Below are 20,440 nucleotides of genomic sequence, written 5' to 3'. Positions count from 1 at the left end.
CTTTCAAATTTCAATGAGAGGAACCTGTTTTTTTTTCGGTCAATGAGAGGAAGCTAGTTAATGAACTTTTGAGTTCTTGACTCTCCATTTTTTTCTTAGTCAACTCTTCCATTCTTTCTTAGTTAACACCTCCATTCAATCGATCACCCATGACGGTTCTTATGAATGAATCACCACTTCCACATATTTGCCACATTGAAAATCACCATAAACATCCATCTATGTAATAATAATAATCTACCATTATATATAGACTACTAGAATTTTCCATTGTAGTACGTGAGGAATTATTACGTTGCCCTCTTGACCTCCCAAATCATCCCTATAAATACCACCAAGCAATTCTATCACCACCATCAATCCATCTTCATCGATTATCATCCTCCTAATTCAAGTTCATTATGGCCTCACCAACTCTTGCATGCTTCGCTCTTCTTATATTAGTGATTGCCACTACCACTATTACAACTTCTTTCACCCTCTATCTCATCCACCGCGACTCCCAACTCTCTCCCTCCTATGATTCTTCAACCATCAACTTCCACCGTCTCCGCGATTCATTTCTCCGCTCCATTGCACGCGCCTCTCGCTTAACACGCGCCACAACCATCCCCACAGTCGAGTCAACAGTGTTCTCGAGCTCCAGGGAGTATCTCATGAACGTCTCTGTTGGAACCCCACCGGTGCAAGTCCTCGGAACAGCCGACACCGGCAGTGACCTCATATGGACCCAATGCAAGCCATGCAAGCAGTGCTTCGACCAAAACCCTCCCCTCTTTGACCCGGCCCGCTCATCTACCTACAAAACCCTACCATGCCAGTCCAGCTCATGCTCCGACCTCGATCAAGCCACCTGTGCCACCGCTGCCGAGTCTTCCGACGGCCAAGACACATGCCAGTACAGCTACCATTACGGACCGCTCCTACACACGTGGAAGTTTAGCTAAGGAAACCTTCGTTATCGGATCAACCTCCAGCCATAAGGTCTCCCTTTCCGAGATCATCTTCGGTTGCGGCCATGATAACGGTGGCACTTTCGACGAGTCCGGCTCCGGTCTGATAGGTCTCGGTGGCGGTCCACTTTCTTTCATTTCTCAGTTATCAAAATCGACAGACGGAGGGAAGTTCTCCTATTGCTTGGTTCCCAACGGTGCCAAATCAAATGAAGCGAGCAAGATCAGTTTCGGCACAGCTAGCATTGTCTCCGGCGCCGGCGCCGTATCAACTTTTCTAGTCTCCAAACAGCCCAACACGCTCTACTATCTCACGCTCGAGGCCATTAGCGTAGGAAAAAAGAAGTTACTCTACAAGAGCCCATCAAACAAGGCCATCGACGAAAGTGAGGGTAACATTATAATTGATTCTGGTACTACATTGACCCTTCTGCCGCCTGGCTTCCACGACGACGTCGTTTCGGCTCTCGAGTCAGCTATTAATGCAGAGAGAGTTAGTGATCCTAGAGGCGTTTTGAGTATTTGTTTTAAGAGCAAGAGAGATCACATTGGTGTACCGTTTATAACGGCACATTTTAGCGGTGGGGCTGACGTTAAGTTGAACGCTTTGAACACGTTTGCGAGGGTGGAGGATGACATGGTTTGCTTTACAATGATTCCGTCCGATGATGTGGCCATATTTGGGAACCTGGCTCAGATCAACTTCCTGGTGGGCTATGACCTAGACGAGAGAACTGTTTCCTTCAAGCCAACTGATTGCACTAAGCATCGTTAATCAGATGAAACTTGATTATGATATAAATTCTATGATGATCAGAATGTTATTTTAGTTTGCTATAGCTAGCTTTCTTTTTTATGCTTAGAGCCACTTAAGTGATCCAATGAAGTATGGCATTTTGTTTGACGTTGAAACTGAATTTTAGGTATTTCTTTCTCATCTGGTAGAAATCTCATGAAATTTAATCTCCGCTTACAATTTGAAAGTTTGAAACCATCTTTCGTTATGCAGATCGCATAAACCGATATAGAGTGAATCAAGTGAGTAAGTGACCAACGTACGTACACACAAATTGATCTTCTTTGGCTTGTGTTTAGGGCATAAATTTACAGCTCCATCCATAAGTAAATAATTTAACTTGTTCTTAGATATAAAATTGATCGAGTTATATAGGATCCCAGCAGGATTTTGATGTTGGGTAGATATCAGAATATTCAAGGAGTGGTTTTGGAAGAAAAAAAAGTATAAACTAAATCACAGGATTCTCTACAATATAAAAATCACCAATTGTAATGCATAAGGTGCCTATAAATATCACCAATTGTACACAATAGAAATCAATGAGGATTACAATTTTACAATATCATGCAGCCACGACCGTCTTAGAAGAATTGTTTCTCATAATTACCGAAATAAGGTCGTCGCTTCAGTATGGGCAGTCGAAGTTCGCTGCCCCAGCATACTGAAGCGACAAAGTCCACTTCTATCGCCTCTCATTTTGTAGCGGCAATTTTTTTGAAGGTCATCACCCGAGTGTCAATCTAGCGTAACATCTTTTCCAGAACCAAGGGTTGCGACTTTGAATCAGAAACCAAGGCCAACACAGCTGCCCACATTGATTGATGAAGCAGAACCGTCGATCTCTTTTTATAGTGGTCGAATATCATGCAGCTCCATATTTTGGAACCATGTTGGAATTTAAGTTGGATGATCAGTTTGTTGGGGAATGCGGAAGATTGAGCTGTAGAATAGAAATCGAAATAACTCACAACCACAAGCAAAAAATAAAAATGATAGAGAACACCGGGATTTAACGTGGTTTGACAAAGTGCCTACGTCCACGGGAAACAACAATAAAAAATATTCACTATACGAATAAAGGTTACACCGAGAGAGACACTACTTTAAGACTCACACTTGAAGGGATACACTCTCACACACTTTATTTTGCTACACACACAAAATTCTCTACTTGAAGTTTTCTCTCTATTTCTCACTCTTGATCACACACAAGATGATCTCTCCCTTATTGTTCTTCTATGTTTATTGCACCATTTCTCATGCACTTATATAAGCAAACATCTTTGTGCAATTTATGCATTTGCATGTAACATGCATGGAAGCAAAGTCAATCTTGTTCTTTGATTCATGCTCAATGTCGCCATGCTCATCAATGCATTCTTCTTTCTTTGTTAAACAAATTAGCCACCAACCACCATAAGGTTATAGATTTGTTTCTTACCTTCAACAAATGCTGATCCAAGTTTCAACAAAATCAACTCCATCAATTAATTGGTCACCAAAGCAATAGGTGTGCTTGATTTACTCATGTGAATATAACATAGTTTTCTCACCTCCAGTAAGGAGGGATTGACCCTATCAATCTCCCCCTCCCGACTTAGATGGAGGGATGCGCCATTCCAGACGCGCTTCTGCAGAACTCGAACTTCTCCTTCGATAGTGACTTCGTCATCATATCCGAACTGTTCTTGTCTATATGAATTTTCTTCAGCACATCAGGTATCCAGTGATACCTCACATCAATGTGCTTTGACCTCGAGTGAACACTCGAATTTTTGCTCAAGTGAATCGCTCTTTGACTGTCACAATGCAAGCAAAGATATTTTGTGGTTTAAGAGATTCCTACATGAATTGGGTCATACACAACAAGAGTTTTGCACGCTTCCGTAGCTGCAATATACTCTACTTCTGTAGTTGACAAAACAACACATTTTTGTAGCTTTGATTGCCACGAGACAGCTCCCCCTGAAAACGTGATCATGTATCCGGATGTGGACTGTCTCGTGTCAATATCCCCGGACATATCTGCATCTGTGTAGCCAACTAATTTATACTTGCCACTTCCAAAACATAGACTCATCTTTGAAGTTCCTCGCAAGTATCTCAGAATCCACTTGACAGCATTCCAGTGCTCCTTGCTTGGATTAGATAAGAATCTGCTAACAATACCAACTGCATGTGTTATGTCTGGTCTAGTACAAACCTTCGCATATATCAATCTCCCTACTGCTGAGGCATATGAGACTGTGCCATTTCTTCCTCCTCCTTCTGACTCGTAGGACTCTGCTTTGAGCTGAGATTCATGTGACTAGCAAGTGGAGTAGCAACTGGTTTAGCTTTCTCTATGTGGAAACGCTCTAGTACCTTCTCAATGTACTTTTCTTGTGATAACCACAATTTCTTGTTCCCACGATCACGGGCAATCTTCATGCCCACAATCTGCTTGGCTGGTCCCAAATCCTTCATATCAAAGGACTTTGATAAATCTTCATTTAACTGCTGAATCATAGCAGTATCTTTGTCAACAATTAACATATCATCTACATAAAGTAGTAAGATGATAAAATTACCTCCAGCGGATTATTGAATATAAACACATGGATCTGCTGACGTTCTCTTTCATGACTCACCATGAAAGAGTCAAACTTCTTATACCATTGTCTTAGTGCTTGCTTCAATCCGTACATGTTTTTCTTCAACTTGCAAACCATATGCTCATTTTCCATTGACTTTGAAGCCTTCTGGTTGCTCCATATATATTTCTTCATCTAAATCACCATGAAAAAATGCAGTCTCCACGTCCATCTGCTCCACCTCTAGATTCATGCTCGCACCCCTGATCAAACTCCCCTTCATCTTCGACTTTAGCATCTCCCATGTCCCCATGTCATGTACATTTTCAACTCTATCACCTTGCAGTCCAACATTGGATTCCTGATGCAACGGTGAATCATAAATGCGACTATCACATGTTGTGGTAGTACCTTTTTGTCGAAATATTCAATAGATTGGTCTTCAAGGAACACCATATCTCTGCTTCTTATGAATTTTTTAGTCTTTGGATTCCACAACCGGTAGCCAAACTCTTCTTCACCATAGCTGAAAAATATGCATGTTGTTGCCTTATCATCCAGCTTTTTCCTCTGCTCCTTGGATACAAGTGTGAATGCTTTATATCCAAATACTCTCAAATGTGAGTATGATGCATCTTTCCCGATCCAGACTTCATTTGGAGTCTTAAATTCTAAAAGTACACATGGTGCTCTGTTGATTAGGTAGCACGCAGTCTTCACAGCTTCTCCCCAAAATTCTTTTGATAATTTTGTCATCTTCAACATGCATCTGATTTTCTCCATAATGGTACGGTTCGTCCGCTCATTATGTTGAGGGGTGCCAGGAACTGTCTTCTCATGTCTGATGCCATGCTTTGCACAATAATATCTAAATTCGAGCGCTATGTACTATCCGCCATTATCACTACGAATGCACTTTAATTTTCTTCCAATCTCCATTTCCACCATTGCGTGGAAAATTGTAAACGTCTGTAACACCTGGTCTTTGGATTTCAACAAATAAACCCAAACCTTTCGTGAATCATCATCAATATAAGTAACAAAATACTTATGCATACCTAATGATTCTTCTTCCATCGGATCACACACATCTGAATGTACAAGATCTAGAATATTTTCTTTCCTAGTGATAGTCTTTGAAAAACTAATTTTCTTATGCTTACCAAATAAACAATAATCAAAAGAGTCTAGTGAGTTACCTTTGGCAACATGAATTAGCGACTTCTTTGCCAACAACTGCAGTCCTTTCTCACTCATGTGGCCAAGACGTCTATGCCACAAACTCGGAGAAGATTCCTCGACTGCATTCAACTCACTCTTGCATATCTTTTCATAGGTCTTGTAGAGTGTGCAACACATTTTTCCTCTGGAAACTACAAGAGATCCCTTGGTAAGCTTCAATTTTCCATCACCACCATGATGATGAAAGCCTTGTCGATTAAGTACACCAGTTGACATAAGATTGAGACGTAGACCATGAACATGTCTCACATCTTTCAACAATAACTAACATCTCATTTTTGTCTGCAAGCAAATATCTCCAAATCCAGCAATATTGGAGTAGCTGTCATTGCACATCTTCACTTTATCAAAGTCACATGCTTCATACGTAGTGAAGAACTCTACGTGAGAGGTGGCATGAAACGAGGCTCCAAAATCAATGATCCATTGAACTCCAACAATATCTACTACTAGACATTCACCTCCAAGTGATAGGAACTCACACTCATCATGAGACACCGCAGCAGCAACATTGTTTGTGTCCTCCTTTTGTTGATGAGAAGCGTATTCTCTCGCTTCTTTGAATTCCCGCTTCAATTTGTTAAAATTTTTCTTCATGTGGCCTGGAAGACCACAATGATGACACTTTCCGTTGAACCTTGTTCTAGATTTGCTCAGACTCCTTTTGTGACCTCTGGGTCCTTTGCTCTTACTCCTTACTCTCCTTTCTGCAACGAAGAATTGACAATTTTCTGAACTTGATGAAGAACTCCTTCGTGTTTCTTCGTTCAACATATTATCTTTAATATTTTCCATAGATAATACACCATTAGGAGTAGAGTTACTTACAATGACAACAAATGTCTCCCAGCTATCTGGTAACGACTCGAGCAGCAACAACGCTTGTAACTCATCATCAATCTTCATGCTCATCGTGGCTAATTGATTGAGTACACTCTGAAAGTTTTTGAGGTGCACGGTCACTCGAACGCCTCCTCGATACTTCATGTTAACGAGCACTTTAATGAGAAAAACTTTCTTGGCAGTAGTCTTTTTCTCAAATAAGGACTCCAGCTTCAATCAAAGCTCATGCACGCTGGTTTCATTGGCAATATGGTGAAACACACTATCGTCCACCCATTCACGAATATGACCGATAACTTTGCGGTTCATCTTCGTCCAAATTGCTGGTGAAATCTCACTTGGCTTGGCATCGTCTCCCTCGATCGGCTCATGTAAATCTTTACAATAGAGAATATCCTCCATTCTCGGCTTCCAGGTAATCCAATTGGAGTGGTTGAGTCTGATCATGGTACTATGTGATCCTTCCATTCTAGCAACTCCCAGTCAGACCAGGAGTTCTGATACCACTGTTAGGGAATGCGAAAGAATGAACAGTAGAATAGAAATCGAAATAACTCACAACCACAAGTGAAAAATAAAAATGATATAGAACACCGGGATTTAACGTGGTTTGGCAAAGTGCTTATGTCCACGGGTAGCAACAATAAAAAAACCTCCATTATACGAAGAAAGGTTATACCGAGAGAAACACTACTTCAAGACTCACACTTGAATGTATACACTCTCACACACTTTATTTTGTTACACACCCAAAACTCTCTACTTGGAGTTTTCTCTCTATCTCTCACTCTTGTTCACACACAAGATGATCTCTCCCTTATTGTTATTCTATGTTTATTGCACCATTTCTCATGCATTTATATAGGCAAACATCTTTGTGCAATTCATGTATTTGCATGTAACAAGCATGGAAGGAAAGTCAAGCTTGTTCCTTGATTCATGCTCAATGTTGACATGCTCATCAATGCATTCTTCTTTATTTGTCAAACAAATCAGTCACCTACCACTATAAGGTTGTAGATTTGTTTCTTACCTTTAACAAATGCTGCTCCAAGTTTTAACAAAATCAACTTCATCAATTAATGGGTCATCAATTAATGTGTGCTTGATTTACTCATGTGAACATCACATAGTTTTCTCACCTCCCTTAAGAAGTGATTGACCCTATCAGAGTCTTCTTCCCCTTCGTTTACCTACGTAGCAGATTCTATGCAACGAGAAGTTTCCTCGTTTCACCATCCTATTTCGTGGAAGTTTTGTTCATTAACCACTGCCACTTCCACCGACTTGTGTATACTGCCGGATGCTAGTTCTTATGACCCATGGGAGTCATCCCGATACAGGCCCTAATATTCAAATACTCAATACATAATAGCAAATTTTGAGTATCAAATGTTTACCACTTCAATAATGTAATCCTTATTCTTTTTGAGGTGTAACTAGAATCACCGGTGAAGAGGAAACGGGCTCATATTCCATCACTTCTAAAAGGAACAAAACCAAAAAGTCCCCACTTTTTCTAATATTCATTTTCTTGTTTCTCTCTGTCCCCTTCAAAAAGCCAGAACGACTCTTCTCTCAGACCGATCAATCTTAGCTTAGTTAGATAGCTTTCTCTGCTGTTTATGGAGTCCATACGGAAGCAAGCCACCAAGCTCAGGGAGCAAGTCGCTAAGCAACAGCAGGTCTGCTCATTCATATCTGCTTCTATCTCTGTCCAGCTCGACTGATTCCCTTCAACTTAGCTTAGCTTCTAACTCTTTCTTTTTGTCTCCTTTGTTCAGTTTGGTTTTTCTGGTACAATGGCCAAGTTAACTTCTTTTGGATTGTCCTGTTGGTTTTGGTTTTAGACTGATTTTGATGTATGTGGAATATTCAAGTTTTGGGTTGTTTCTGTTTAATAGTTGCAAACATTGACCAAAATTCACGCCTTTTTGGATTGTTGTATCAAATTACGCATCTTTGATATCAACCGAGATGAAAACTGGAAGAAGACGTCGAAAGTAGAGCAAGATGGCTAATAGATAGTGAAATTAAATGCCTAATTTTTATCATGGTGTCTGCGATTTTGAGTACTAACAGGGTGTTGGAGCAAATGCAGTCTCATTTCATCACAAGAGTTGCTGAATCATACATGAAACTTTGATATTAGTTACTATATCATATGCAGGCTATACATCCATTTGATGCTCAAGCAGATGGAGAGTTAAATCTCTCAATTGATGATTATGTTGTGGTTCGTGAGGTACTTCAACCGCTGCTAGTTCCAGTAACCTTTCATTTTGGATGATTAATGGGAAAGGGATGACTAGATTATTTGAGTTTTTCATTTTCTGGAGCTGGAAGTATATCATCTGAGTATTTGTTTCAACCTTTGAATGCGACCTGTCAATTTACTAGATGAAACAGATAATTGTACAATTGCAAAGCCACCGTAGAAAGAATTCTTATCAGTTTCTTTTCTGCTTTTATTTAATATGTAGTATTTTATATACTTTCTTTTCGTTTGTTTTATAGGTGGGCCCTAATGGATGGTCTGAAGGGAAATGCAATGGGAATGCTGGGTGGTTTCCATCTGCATATATAGAGAAGCAGGAAAAAGCACTGGTGAGCAAATTATTGTAAGCATGTTCATCTCAACAATCTTCAGTTCGCATATCCTATACTAAACTCGGTATAAACTGTATGTACATACGATTTTGGCTGTATAATAGTCTCTCAAGTTGGATGAAATGCTTGGCCCTTTATGGCTAGCATTGTTTGTGCATATCTAAATATATATATATATATATATATATATATATATCTTTGTATTATTTGAGGGTAATAAAGCAATTAATGTGTCCTACCTTTTCCCGTGAAATGTCTGAACTCCGAAAACTTCCTCAAATTTTCTGAACTCCAAATCTTATGTTTGTAATTGAGGAGCATCCTAAGCGGAAGTCGTTGGCGCCAAGCAGTTCTCAAGTAAAGGGAAGGATTCGCTCTTTGCCTAGTTATCAGTTTTGAGATTTTTTAGTGCTAATTGCTAAACAAATCGTTTTAAGTTTTAGGTCTACTTTTGAGTACAAGATATGATCACCATTTGACCTTAAACAAATTTGGATATGATCACAATTCATTTCAGCCTCCACCCTGGTGGACTGGTGGTTTTGATTCATCTCTGATCGCTTGACAATGCGATCTCGATGATAGAGATGCGGAGCTATTCAGCATTCTTAAAAGTGATCAAGGCTCTAGAAATAACCATCTTTAATTCTTAATCATCCAAACTATCAAGTCTCACTTTTCTCCAGACATTCTAAAACAAATGGTGCTATCAAATTGAGTCACATTCGCCGTGACACAAAGCATATGTTGTGAACCAAGGAGGACGTCGGCCACCTTGTCTTCAAGGAATTTTTCATCCCAATGTCATTGTCTGCCAGGAGCACCAGAAACTCTAGCTTCATGAGCGCACTGTAAGGTACTGGAAGCCGTAGTCTTGTAGAGAATTTTTTTTGACTACAAGCACGTTGCTCCTTTCCATACTTGTTTGCCTGTAAGTTTCACAACTACGAATCCACAATCAGTGATGGTGTTGTAAAATAAGTCCGGTGCAGCGTTAGATCTAGGAAGGGCACCAGAGTTGTCTGCCGCAACACATCACTTGATATTGAAATCCCCTGCTATCAAAGATTGGCACTCCTATTAGCAAAGCCATAGGTACCTGTGAACCTTCATGTATTGTTAGTGCCATGTTCCTCAATCTTTGCGTCAGTATGATGAGCAGAATATGTACGTAGGCGTGCCGGAAAATCGTGTCAGCATAATAGTGCAACCCCCATGGGAAGAACAGAGGTTGTCATCGGAACCAAGAGGGCTTGAGTGGCATCGGTGACATTACAGTTAGGGTTTTTGATGAGAAAACAAAATTTTGTTTCTTTGCATATAGCAATAACATGTCTACCAAGGCCCTTGGAGTTTCCTCATTTACAATGTGCATCAACAGTTTCAACTTCCAAGAAAGATTGCTGCGGCACAAGACGGTACAGTAGGTTGCCGGAGGGCCTGCGGTGAGGTGAGGTAATGCAGGCGCGCAGCTAGGGCCGGAAAAGTCACTTGCTGCCCAAGTAGGCACATACAAAATTACAAACTACGGTTAGGAACTTGGGACTTGAGACTAAGTGACTAACTAAAGAACCATGTGGGAATTGCATATTTAGGTCGTCTACGGCCTCACGTCAACACCCTAAACCCCCTAAAGTGCCTTTGCAATCCTTGCTACGGTTGATCAAAACATCTCGGAATGAGTTTTGAGACCAAACTATTTGCTACCAAATGGCAAATGCTGTTAGTTTCTGTAATGTGAACCAAATTTAGAGCAGAATTGATGATTGACTTTGTATGGAAAAATGTAAGATTACAACAGAGAAACCATGATGGCCTCGGACGCTACTTATATATATTCATCTAACTGATTATTGTCATAAAATCATATTTTACAAAATGACATCAACGAGAATCACTCGTGAAGAGGCCACCTTTCCATCGTTCATATCATTATCATATACAAGTGTAGAGAAGGCAAGTGGACTTGCAACAACAAAAGAGAACAATCGATAAATGACTCGACCATGTGGAATTATCATCCACATGGAGAAGAGTTGGAAGCATTCATCCGATATGAGAACAATGGGGACAGATATCTAACAGATGATCAATAAATTGCTAGGACGAAGGTCATCTGAGAAAATTGAACAAACGAAACTGACACTGTACCTTTGCAGATTCGGGCCCGTCCAATGCTCCAACTGTTTGCAGTTTGTGCGACGTATATGCAAATCACAACTTTTCACATCAATCAGAGTTGGAATCGTAGAAATCACTAGGGCATGGTGTCATAACCTCAGATTCAAGCAGCTGGACCACCCTGTGCATGGTCGGTCGGTCTTCTGGACTTGAAGAAACACATTGAATGGCAACAGAGAGCAAGGCATCAAGGCTTTCAGCTTGCACTCCTTCACACTGCGAATCAACAATGTCTCTTTGCCTATCCTCTGTGATCAGAAAATTTAACTGCAAAGTGCATTAATAAATATATTAGAAGATTTTCTTGGAAGGACAACTCCGATTATGGTCTTAGGTGTTATCATAAGATATGATTCCCGAAACCTTCGGTCTCATGAAGAAAAAAAAATTGAAAAACTCTAGCTACCAAGAATGGAAAGCTCGTTCTCAAGGGTATTTTAAAAAAGGCTCACATAATAGACTACTTAAATTGCACATACAAAAACCAAATGTATATAGCCATATCATTCCCAAATTGGTGCAAAATGTGTCAAAAGAAAGGTGTAAAGCATGTCCTAATTTATTGTCCAGTAGTTTCAGGAAGTTCCTCCAAAACCACTCCCTTAATTTTCCCTCAAAGCTCATATTTCTCTCCTACCAAGACCTTTAGCTTTCTTTCCAACAATTTTTACCTTCTACTGAAGATAGCCCATCCCTCCAGTAACAGCCATTCCCAGAACAAGAACTATATCAGCCTCACATTTTACCACCAGCATCTTTATGGTCCTAATTACAAACACCTGAAGTTAACTATCCACATCACCCATTTCTTCCTTTGCCCTTCCTATTGCAGTTAATTTCAGACGTATAATCCTCTGTACTTTCAAACTTGATTGCCCTTCCCTATTGCTTGTTTAATGATAAGTTTCCTTTCAAAGATAAGACGGCTAAACTAGCTAACATTCGGCCACTCACAAGAATTTTACAATCAAAGGCCTCATTTCTGCGAGCTCATTAAATTAAGAACGTATTTCAAGAAGTATATAATTATTTTAGTGCTCAAGCACATTTGATGGCACAAACACGTTAGGCTTAGCTTGGTATTGAAGAATATCCAGTGCCAGCAGTATTATATATCAGTTGTAAACATAATCAGCTGTAAAATAAATTGATAATATGTTTGGTAAACTACCGTCTTGAAAGTAAAACGAGTCTAAAATTTATGGTGAGAACATTTAGTAAATAATAGCTGAGAAGCATAAATAACTAAAATGGACATGGTTCTTCCTGAAGGTACTGACAAAACTGGAATCAACATGAATCTTCTACCGAAAACTAATCGAAAAAAGAGAGTAAAATTTCAAGAATTAAATCAGCCGGTAGTTTAATCTCAAACAAGAACTAAGATAGAGAAAAGAGATGAAGATGAATAATTGGAATTACAAAGTATCATTTAGAGCTTTTGGTAGCAGAACCCAGAATAAGAAGCCTACAAGATTGGTAAGGGAGTGAAACACGAAGAATTTTGGATGCTGGATTATTGGCTTTTGGTATATACCTCGCATCTAAGAGGATGGAAAAACAATAAGAATTGAATAAATGGCTCAAACTGGTTTTCATTGAGGATTAAGAAGAAACAAGAGGGGAGATAGAAGAATGCAAAACAAATTTAAAAGAATCCTTTTCAGAGAATGGATGGACAAAGTTGACATTTTAGAAGTTTCATCATACTGTTGTCTCTGCATGGAGATAAAGAAATCAGTTGTAAACAAGCAACTCATACCCCTATTAAATCACGGTCAATGAGCCCATTGCTTTTTTAAAACGCAGATTTTATGTCCTTAACAAACACAAATGTATATAACATGTTGAAATTAAGTACTTTTGGTCCCCATAACGCATTACCAAACTGAGCCTTAAGGTCTGTTTACCAAGTTCAGTAACTGGAAAGATACCTACAAAATATTCTAAACCATTACTAAAACAGTGCCTTGTTAGAATTGAAACTGCATGGAAACCATACTACACTATCCAAAACAACTCGAGACACACAACAAGTTATAACATAGGCATCGACAGTTTTCCACAACCAAGACTGTAGCCGCGGAAGACAATATTTGTCGTTTTGCACGTAATGTCATCACTGGGTTAAGCCTAATTCAAATTTCTGAAAAACTGAATCCTAAAAATCCATGGAAAAGAGAAGTTTCTGTAAGAATTTGGTTTCCATAAGAGACATACGTAGTAAAAGAGAAGTTTCTGACAACACTATATGTAGTAAAAGAGACATACCCAGCCAACGATGTTGAGGCCCTTCTCAATGAATGCTGCGTCTGTGGGTCGCTTCCCACTTAACACCTCAAGAACCAGGACCCCAAAACTATAAACATCAGTCTTTTCAGTTGCTCTACCACTTTGCATATACTCTGCCAATCACATCTTATAATTCAGAATGTATATAAATGTAACGAATAAACTACATTCTATTTTCTTTTTTCAGTTTCCTTTTCTGATAAGATATATTCTAATATTTTATTCTCTTAAACTGTCTTACTGTATAAAGTATTTGAATGCCTGGTCAAATGTCCAGCGTTTACCTGGGGCCAGATATCCAAATGTTCCAGCGACAATAGTTGTAATATGAGATTCTTCGTCCTCCAACAGCTTGGCGAGTCCAAAGTCAGAAACTCGTGCCTCAAGATTTCCATCGAGTAAGATATTGCTCGACTTTATATCTCGATGTATGATCCTGGGTGAGCAATCATGATGCAAGTAAGCTAAGCCCTTTGCTGCTCCCATTATAATATTCAAGCGCGCATCCCAGTCTAGCTGCTCAGATCTTTCTGTACAATGCATTACAATATATCAGTATTTCAACGATTATTTTTATCTGACAAGTTAAAACTATAATAAAGTTAAAAAAATTCATTTCCACTGTACCAGATGTACAAGTAAGCATGACAAAAGCAATAAAGATAAAAGCCAGGGAGGCATCTCACCGTGAAGTGCTTCGTCAAGGCTTCCTCCAGATAGGAAATCATAGATCAACAACTTTGATGTAGGAGAATTGCAATATCCCCTTAAATTAACTAAGTAGCGGTGTTTTATACTTCCAAGAATTTCTAGCTCCCTCTCAAAAAAACGATCGAAACCCTCATTCATTTTTACAATTCTTTTTAGTGCAAATAGATTGCCATCATCCATTGCAAGCTTGTACACTGTTCCAAAACCCCCAACACCAATTATGTGTTCCTCATTTAGAGTCTCTAATTTCTTAATGATGTCTTTAGAAGAGTACGGCAAATCTCCATGAAACATAACAATTGATGCACCTGAAGAAACAAGACAGTTAGAATAGATGTTGAAATCTATGAACTTGACTCTATAAACGTAAATCAAATGATAACCCAGAATGTAGCTAAGAACATCACCTTCTCTGACGTCCATTGCTAGACCTTTACTGTCAAGTTTACCAAACTTCTTATACAAAAAGCAACCCCAGAAACACATAAGAGCCACCAGAAGCAGTGCTCCTACAGTTGCTGATGCACTAATTAGTAGCCGACCAGAGTATTTCTTCCTCCCCCCTTGACTTTGTTCTACAAAAGTTAAATCAGAATTATGGAAAAAGGACGGTGTTGGATTAACATGAATTTGTAAACAAATTACTTTTCTGGAGCGAAACTATCAATCTTAGCAAGGAGTTCACCAACTTCAAAAGTTACGCTTCCATAGAAAATTCTGGATGCTAACAAAATTGAAACCTTCTATTTCATGTCCAAGGACGCTTACCTGAGTTTGGAGATTGGGAATTAGGAGCAGATGCTCCATTGTCATCTTTGCATATCACATTGATTTGCTTCCCACACAAACCACGATTTCCAACAAACCTACAGGGAAATGTATTAATTCACTTTTAAACATGGAAATGTATGCAATAAGATTTCGGTCATAAGCAAATGAAGTCCATCTGAGTAGAGAGAAGGGAAGGGATGATATGAGAGTAATCTTTTCAACCTTTATAGTTTACAATGGCCCCTCTATAGAAGTATTTCATCTTAGGAGAAGACAAGAAAGAAAGGACAAATAAGAAAACAATGAGGTTTGAAATGAACTAGCATCCCCAGGATCCTGAATCAACATGAATTATCAGCTTTTGATTATGCCAAACACATAAAGTTACAAAATGAGAAGCCCTTACGAGCTTTCAGGCAAGTTGGTAAGGATGCCATCGCCTGGTATCGGTCCAACCAAAAAGTTGTTTGATGCATTGCTACAGAATATTTACGAACAACAACTATATTAGATTGGTCTTCACAATAAATCCCAGAGTTTCAGAGAAAATTTAGGCTACTCACAAAGTGACAAGATTATCCAACTTTCCCAGTGACGGAGGGACGCTTCCACTCAGGGAGTTACTTGAAATATCTCTGTAATGTTGGAAGATAAAATAGTGAGTTTCAAATTTTAACAACAAATACACTTGAATCAGGAACCAATTAATTTGATGAATTGGACTTTATTTACGACAACAAAACATCTGCAGTTATTAAAAATCCAACATCAGAATAATGCGTAGATCCGAAAGTTAAAAGTTTGTGATATGCAGCAAAAAAAAAATATCATGCCACCTCAATAACCTTTTAAGAATGAGAATATATAACATCAATTAAATGGGATTAATATGAAAACATTACTAGAAGCCCAGCAAGAACATTACTAGAGTAACTTTTGTAGACAAAACATTAGAGGTATCAATCATGAATTAATAACATCCATGTATTCTCAGTTTCATAGAAATGAATCACAAGGTCTATTGCATAATTGCTGTAATATAATTTCAAGTAGATTCACATAAGAGAAAGAAGTCTTTTGCGGGCAAGAATAAGTACTCTACTCATACTAATATTGGAGGCATTAATAAGTAATAATTTTTAATAACTAGTATTGTCATCCTTGAAATATCCTACACTGTTTTAGAAGAAAATTTTGTCAGCCCACAAACAATACCTGAAACACAGAAATAAGATGCAAAAGTTTGAAGGATGCACAATATACAAACTGTAAGTAAATAAAAAAGAAGAAACAATGGATTTACGACACTAGAAACTCACAAATATTGGAGGTCAGACAGCTTTCCCAAATCACTGGGGATTAATCCACTTAAGTAATTACCCTGCAAGTATCTGTAGCAACAAAAGTCACCTTTTCAGCATGACCCTACAGGACAACTCCAAAAACTACAGAATTATGAATACCAATAGCATTTATCTTTTTTCTACAGAAAATGTAAAAGATATAGTAGGTTGTATCTACAACACAACCAGTCATTTTCATTGTGAAGGAATTTCAGTTCATGTTGATATGTTGGCTTCCAAGATTAGGTGATTAGCAGAATTTAAATTAACTTTAAGCTTTAACAGTACCTGAAATAAACAAAAACTATTATGGAATAATTAAAAGATAAAGAAAACTCACTAATATGCAGTTAATGTCTATGATCTCAAGGTTAAATTGGAATCAAACTAGTTACGCTGGCATAAACTCAAAGGTTGATAACCAATTAAACACTTCCCGAAAGACATCAATTACTCTGGTAATCCATTTTCTAGCAGTGATGGAATGGTAAAAAGAAAAAAAAGAGTCCATATCTGTTATTAAACATTTTTCTTGTCAAATAACTTCATTTGATAATCTCCAAATACAGAGAAAGGGAACATTGAGCAAACAGCCAAACACCATAGTAGTGAACGTGAGAACACACTTTACGTATTAATAATTGGTGGATGTGTACTTACATTCGCTGCAGTTTTGTGCAATTCCCCAGGTCTGAAGGAATAGTACCATAGAAGTTGTTGTTGTGAAGAGCTCTACAGATAACACAATAGACCATCGGTAAGAGAATATTTGATAAACTAGATAAACACAAATTACCAGAAAAGAGAATATATTTCTCCAGGATACATACAAAATCTTTAGCTGATCTAGCTTTCCTAAGTCAGGAGGTATAAATCCACTCAATTTATGACCAGCAAGACTCCTGCAAGATAAGTCATGACAAACAAACTTGGTAGCTTTAATAACACTTCAATGATGCCAATACACTACCAACTGTTTAGAAAATTTACACACTAGATTAAAGTACAACTTTATTCAGAACCGGATTCATATAAACGACATGTAATATCATACTTGGCCAAATAAAACAAGGAAAATTAGGCCACAATGGTGACTCGTAGAGGGAATTGTTCACAACTGGAAAGAAAACAGAATATGTATAGCAAACATATGGAACAAAAGGAATCTCCATCCCAATTACCAACTGCAAAATCCTGAATATGTTATACACCTAAACTCCAAGATACAAGTCCATGTAACACAAGACATAATCAGAGGCGTGCTGAAAACTCACAAGTAGATTACTTTCTTGGTCTTATTTTCACATTTTACTCCTTTCCAATTACATGGATCAGGATCTTCTGGTCTCCACCGAAGAAGTACGCCATCCGAACTAACAACTGCTGTCCTAAAGCTCAAAAGTGCCTCACCTACAAATTTGGAAAAAGATTCAACATATAATAAGTTGATCATTCTAATAGGATCAATAAAAACAGAAAGAACATCCAACATAAAGCAGATTGTGGTATGTCTCACTACATTCGTTTGATCAATAGCCAAAATGTGCTAAGTTTACCAGTAAAAGCAAATATGCCTCACTCAAAAATCTAGATCACCAGACCATGAATATGGCTGTAAACTTATGCAATATTCATGACTTCCTAGCATATGGTAGTAGGACAATTGTTTTGCTACTTTGTTATGCCGTGTCTAACTCCTTTGCTTGATCAATAGTGTAAGCTGAGCAGTAAAAGACAATGTGCCTCACTGGAAAAATCTGGTGAGCCGGTCATTAAAATTTGTTTGCAAACTATGCAAGATATCCAACTTCCTTCAGCCTTTACCTAACCAACTACCGTAATACCACACAGGCACATAGCATATAGCAGGCAATTTTTGGATTAAGAAAAGACAATTATGCTAATTAGTGATTTCAACCACACTCCTCAGAAGCTTATGGAAAAGATTAAGCAAAAGAAAATTTTCAGGGTTTGGTAATTGCACTGATTGTTATAGTGATGATGAGTACGTTGATAATTCTACAGTGGACTACTCAAAATATAAGGAAAAACATACATATATAAGAGATGTCAAATTACCATCAACACTGATAGCTCTGCCTTTGTTCACCGTAACATAAAGCAGTAGAATGTAAAGAAGCCACAGTCCTCTCCATTTCACCGAAAACATGCCCATGGTGGCACTTGTCGAGCATAATAAAGCTACTACAACTCATCTGGCGCACCAATCTTTAGGACACGTCCCTCTAATTGAAGACGACATCCAGCAGCCAGAAAATGCAATAAATATAAACAAATGCCTGGAAGAGAATAACTTAGTTCAGCAACAAGCTCAGTAAATCTACCAAATGATTTAACATCGGTGTACATTTTAGTTATCTATTACAATTATCCATTCTAGCACATCAACTAACTTTTTAAGTACTCTGTTTATAATCCTTCACATGTTCAGATCACATCCTACAGCTACAAACCTGAGCTAGACACAATGAATTTACATTTCTTATCGAAAAATTAAAAGAATCCCGATACAGTCACCAAGCTACTTTACATAGTGATCGAGTCAACTACATATAACTTCAAGTCCAAATTCAAACTCCTTTGAACAACTAATTAAACTGTAAAATACCTAATGAACTAACCTCATCCCTAACTATAGCAAATGAAAAATTAGAAACGTAATTTCGCTAATCCACTAATACATTCAAAAATTCATCTCCAAGCTTCAAACAAAGTGAATTACACTTCAATTTACCGTCGGTTATATTCACACGCAGTTTGAAACTCGAAAAGAGAACAGGTGAAGCAAAACACACGAGGTGAAAATTGAAGTGGAAATTTACCGGAGAAACGGCGAAGACGGAGGAGCAGAAGGTTCGATCTGAGGCGAATGCAGGCCGGAGATGTGAAACAGAGGCCAGCCGAGAAAAATCCAAAGCGCCACCGCAGCACTCTCCGCCACTACCAGTCGAGAATAGGCTGTGAGATTTGTGTGATGCCTAAGCAGAGTGTGTGTGGAATTTAGATGCTCTGGAATTAAAAAGGGGGCATCAGCACAACCAATTAAAAACAAAAGATTGGGGGCCTCGCACGTGCCTGCGGTGGACGACGCGCACGTGCCGGCATCGACCGACACCTAAGTCTCGCTCCCCATAACGGAAAATTAAAATTGGAAATTGCCTGGCCTAATTGTAGGGGTCGTTAGAGTGTGGGTGCACGAAAGTTGTAATGCACATAAAGCTGACGTGGCGAGTTTTCAATTATTATGGAGAGCAAAAACAAAAGTTTGTAGCTGTTAATGACCGGCACTTTGTCTAGCCGGTTCTTGTTTACTTTCTCAAATCAGGGTTTCATTTCTCAAATTAGTTGATGTTTTTCAGAATATCTTCGGTGCTGGCATGTATTCACAACGGCCCAAATTAGAAGATTTTCTTAATATACATAAACGCCGAGTATAAATTATTTTCAATAATTAAAAATTGTGTGATGTATCGTATACATACAAGATTTTCTAGATGTTTTTCGAGGAAGTTATTTCAATTGTATTCTACAATTTTCTTACATTATGAATGCTACCGTTCTAACGCTTTTGTTAAAAAAAATAAACAAAACGTTTGTAAGTTTTTAGTGGTCGGCTCTTTGTCCAACTAATACTATTTCCTTTAATTTCTCAAGGGTCCGATTCAAGAACACTATATTTTACACAAATCTTCACACTTTGTCAGTTATTAGAGTTTAAGATTTTTAATAGTTTAGATTTATCGTATAAATGATGTGGAAATTACATGGCATTACATATTTCTAATTAAATTTTTTCTTCATAACAAAAAACAAAACTAAAAGTGGAAAACCAAAATCAAGAAACCCTAAAAACTAAATGAAACACCCTACATGCACCTAGATTACCCGATGACAATCCACATATAGGGTGAATTCAACTGGAATTAACTCAATTAAGCGGACCACCAACCAACCTCGAAAACACAAATTGGAACACAATACTATTCTCGGCAGAATCGCCGGAAGGAGGTCGTCGGTCTTCTCCTTCAATTTGGCTTCTCCAGATGTGCATACAATTATAGCTTGATGAATGAGAGACAAAGACGATGGTGTAGGTGTAGC

At 38.3% G+C, this 20,440-nt stretch overlaps 2 protein-coding genes across 2 annotated transcripts; one reads left to right on the top strand and one right to left on the bottom strand.

Moving 5' to 3' along the window:
* Window positions 1-401: 401 nt before the first annotated feature.
* Window positions 402-1,728, top strand: LOC126795576 (aspartic proteinase CDR1). The gene is given in 2 exon segments (XM_050522388.1): window positions 402-913; window positions 915-1,728. Coding segments are annotated over 2 exon segments (1,326 nt in total).
* Window positions 1,729-10,807: 9,079 nt separating this feature from the next.
* Window positions 10,808-19,358, bottom strand: LOC126793212 (LRR receptor-like serine/threonine-protein kinase FEI 2). The gene is made up of 14 exons (XM_050519671.1): window positions 19,162-19,358; window positions 18,398-18,618; window positions 17,593-17,728; window positions 17,149-17,220; window positions 16,979-17,050; window positions 16,295-16,366; window positions 15,539-15,610; window positions 15,382-15,453; window positions 14,973-15,070; window positions 14,612-14,779; window positions 14,180-14,512; window positions 13,778-14,023; window positions 13,473-13,606; window positions 10,808-11,468 (listed from the first exon to the last, which is right to left on the bottom strand). The coding sequence occupies exons 2-14, from the start codon at window positions 18,492-18,494 to the stop codon at window positions 11,250-11,252; spliced, it is 1,791 nt and encodes a 596-aa protein (XP_050375628.1). The 5' UTR covers window positions 18,495-18,618; window positions 19,162-19,358; the 3' UTR covers window positions 10,808-11,249.
* Window positions 19,359-20,440: the final 1,082 nt, after the last annotated feature.

Source organism: Argentina anserina, chromosome 5, assembly GCF_933775445.1.
Source record: "Argentina anserina chromosome 5, drPotAnse1.1, whole genome shotgun sequence".
NCBI lineage: Eukaryota > Viridiplantae > Streptophyta > Magnoliopsida > Rosales > Rosaceae > Argentina > Argentina anserina.
This window is presented reverse-complemented; position numbering and strand designations above follow the sequence as displayed.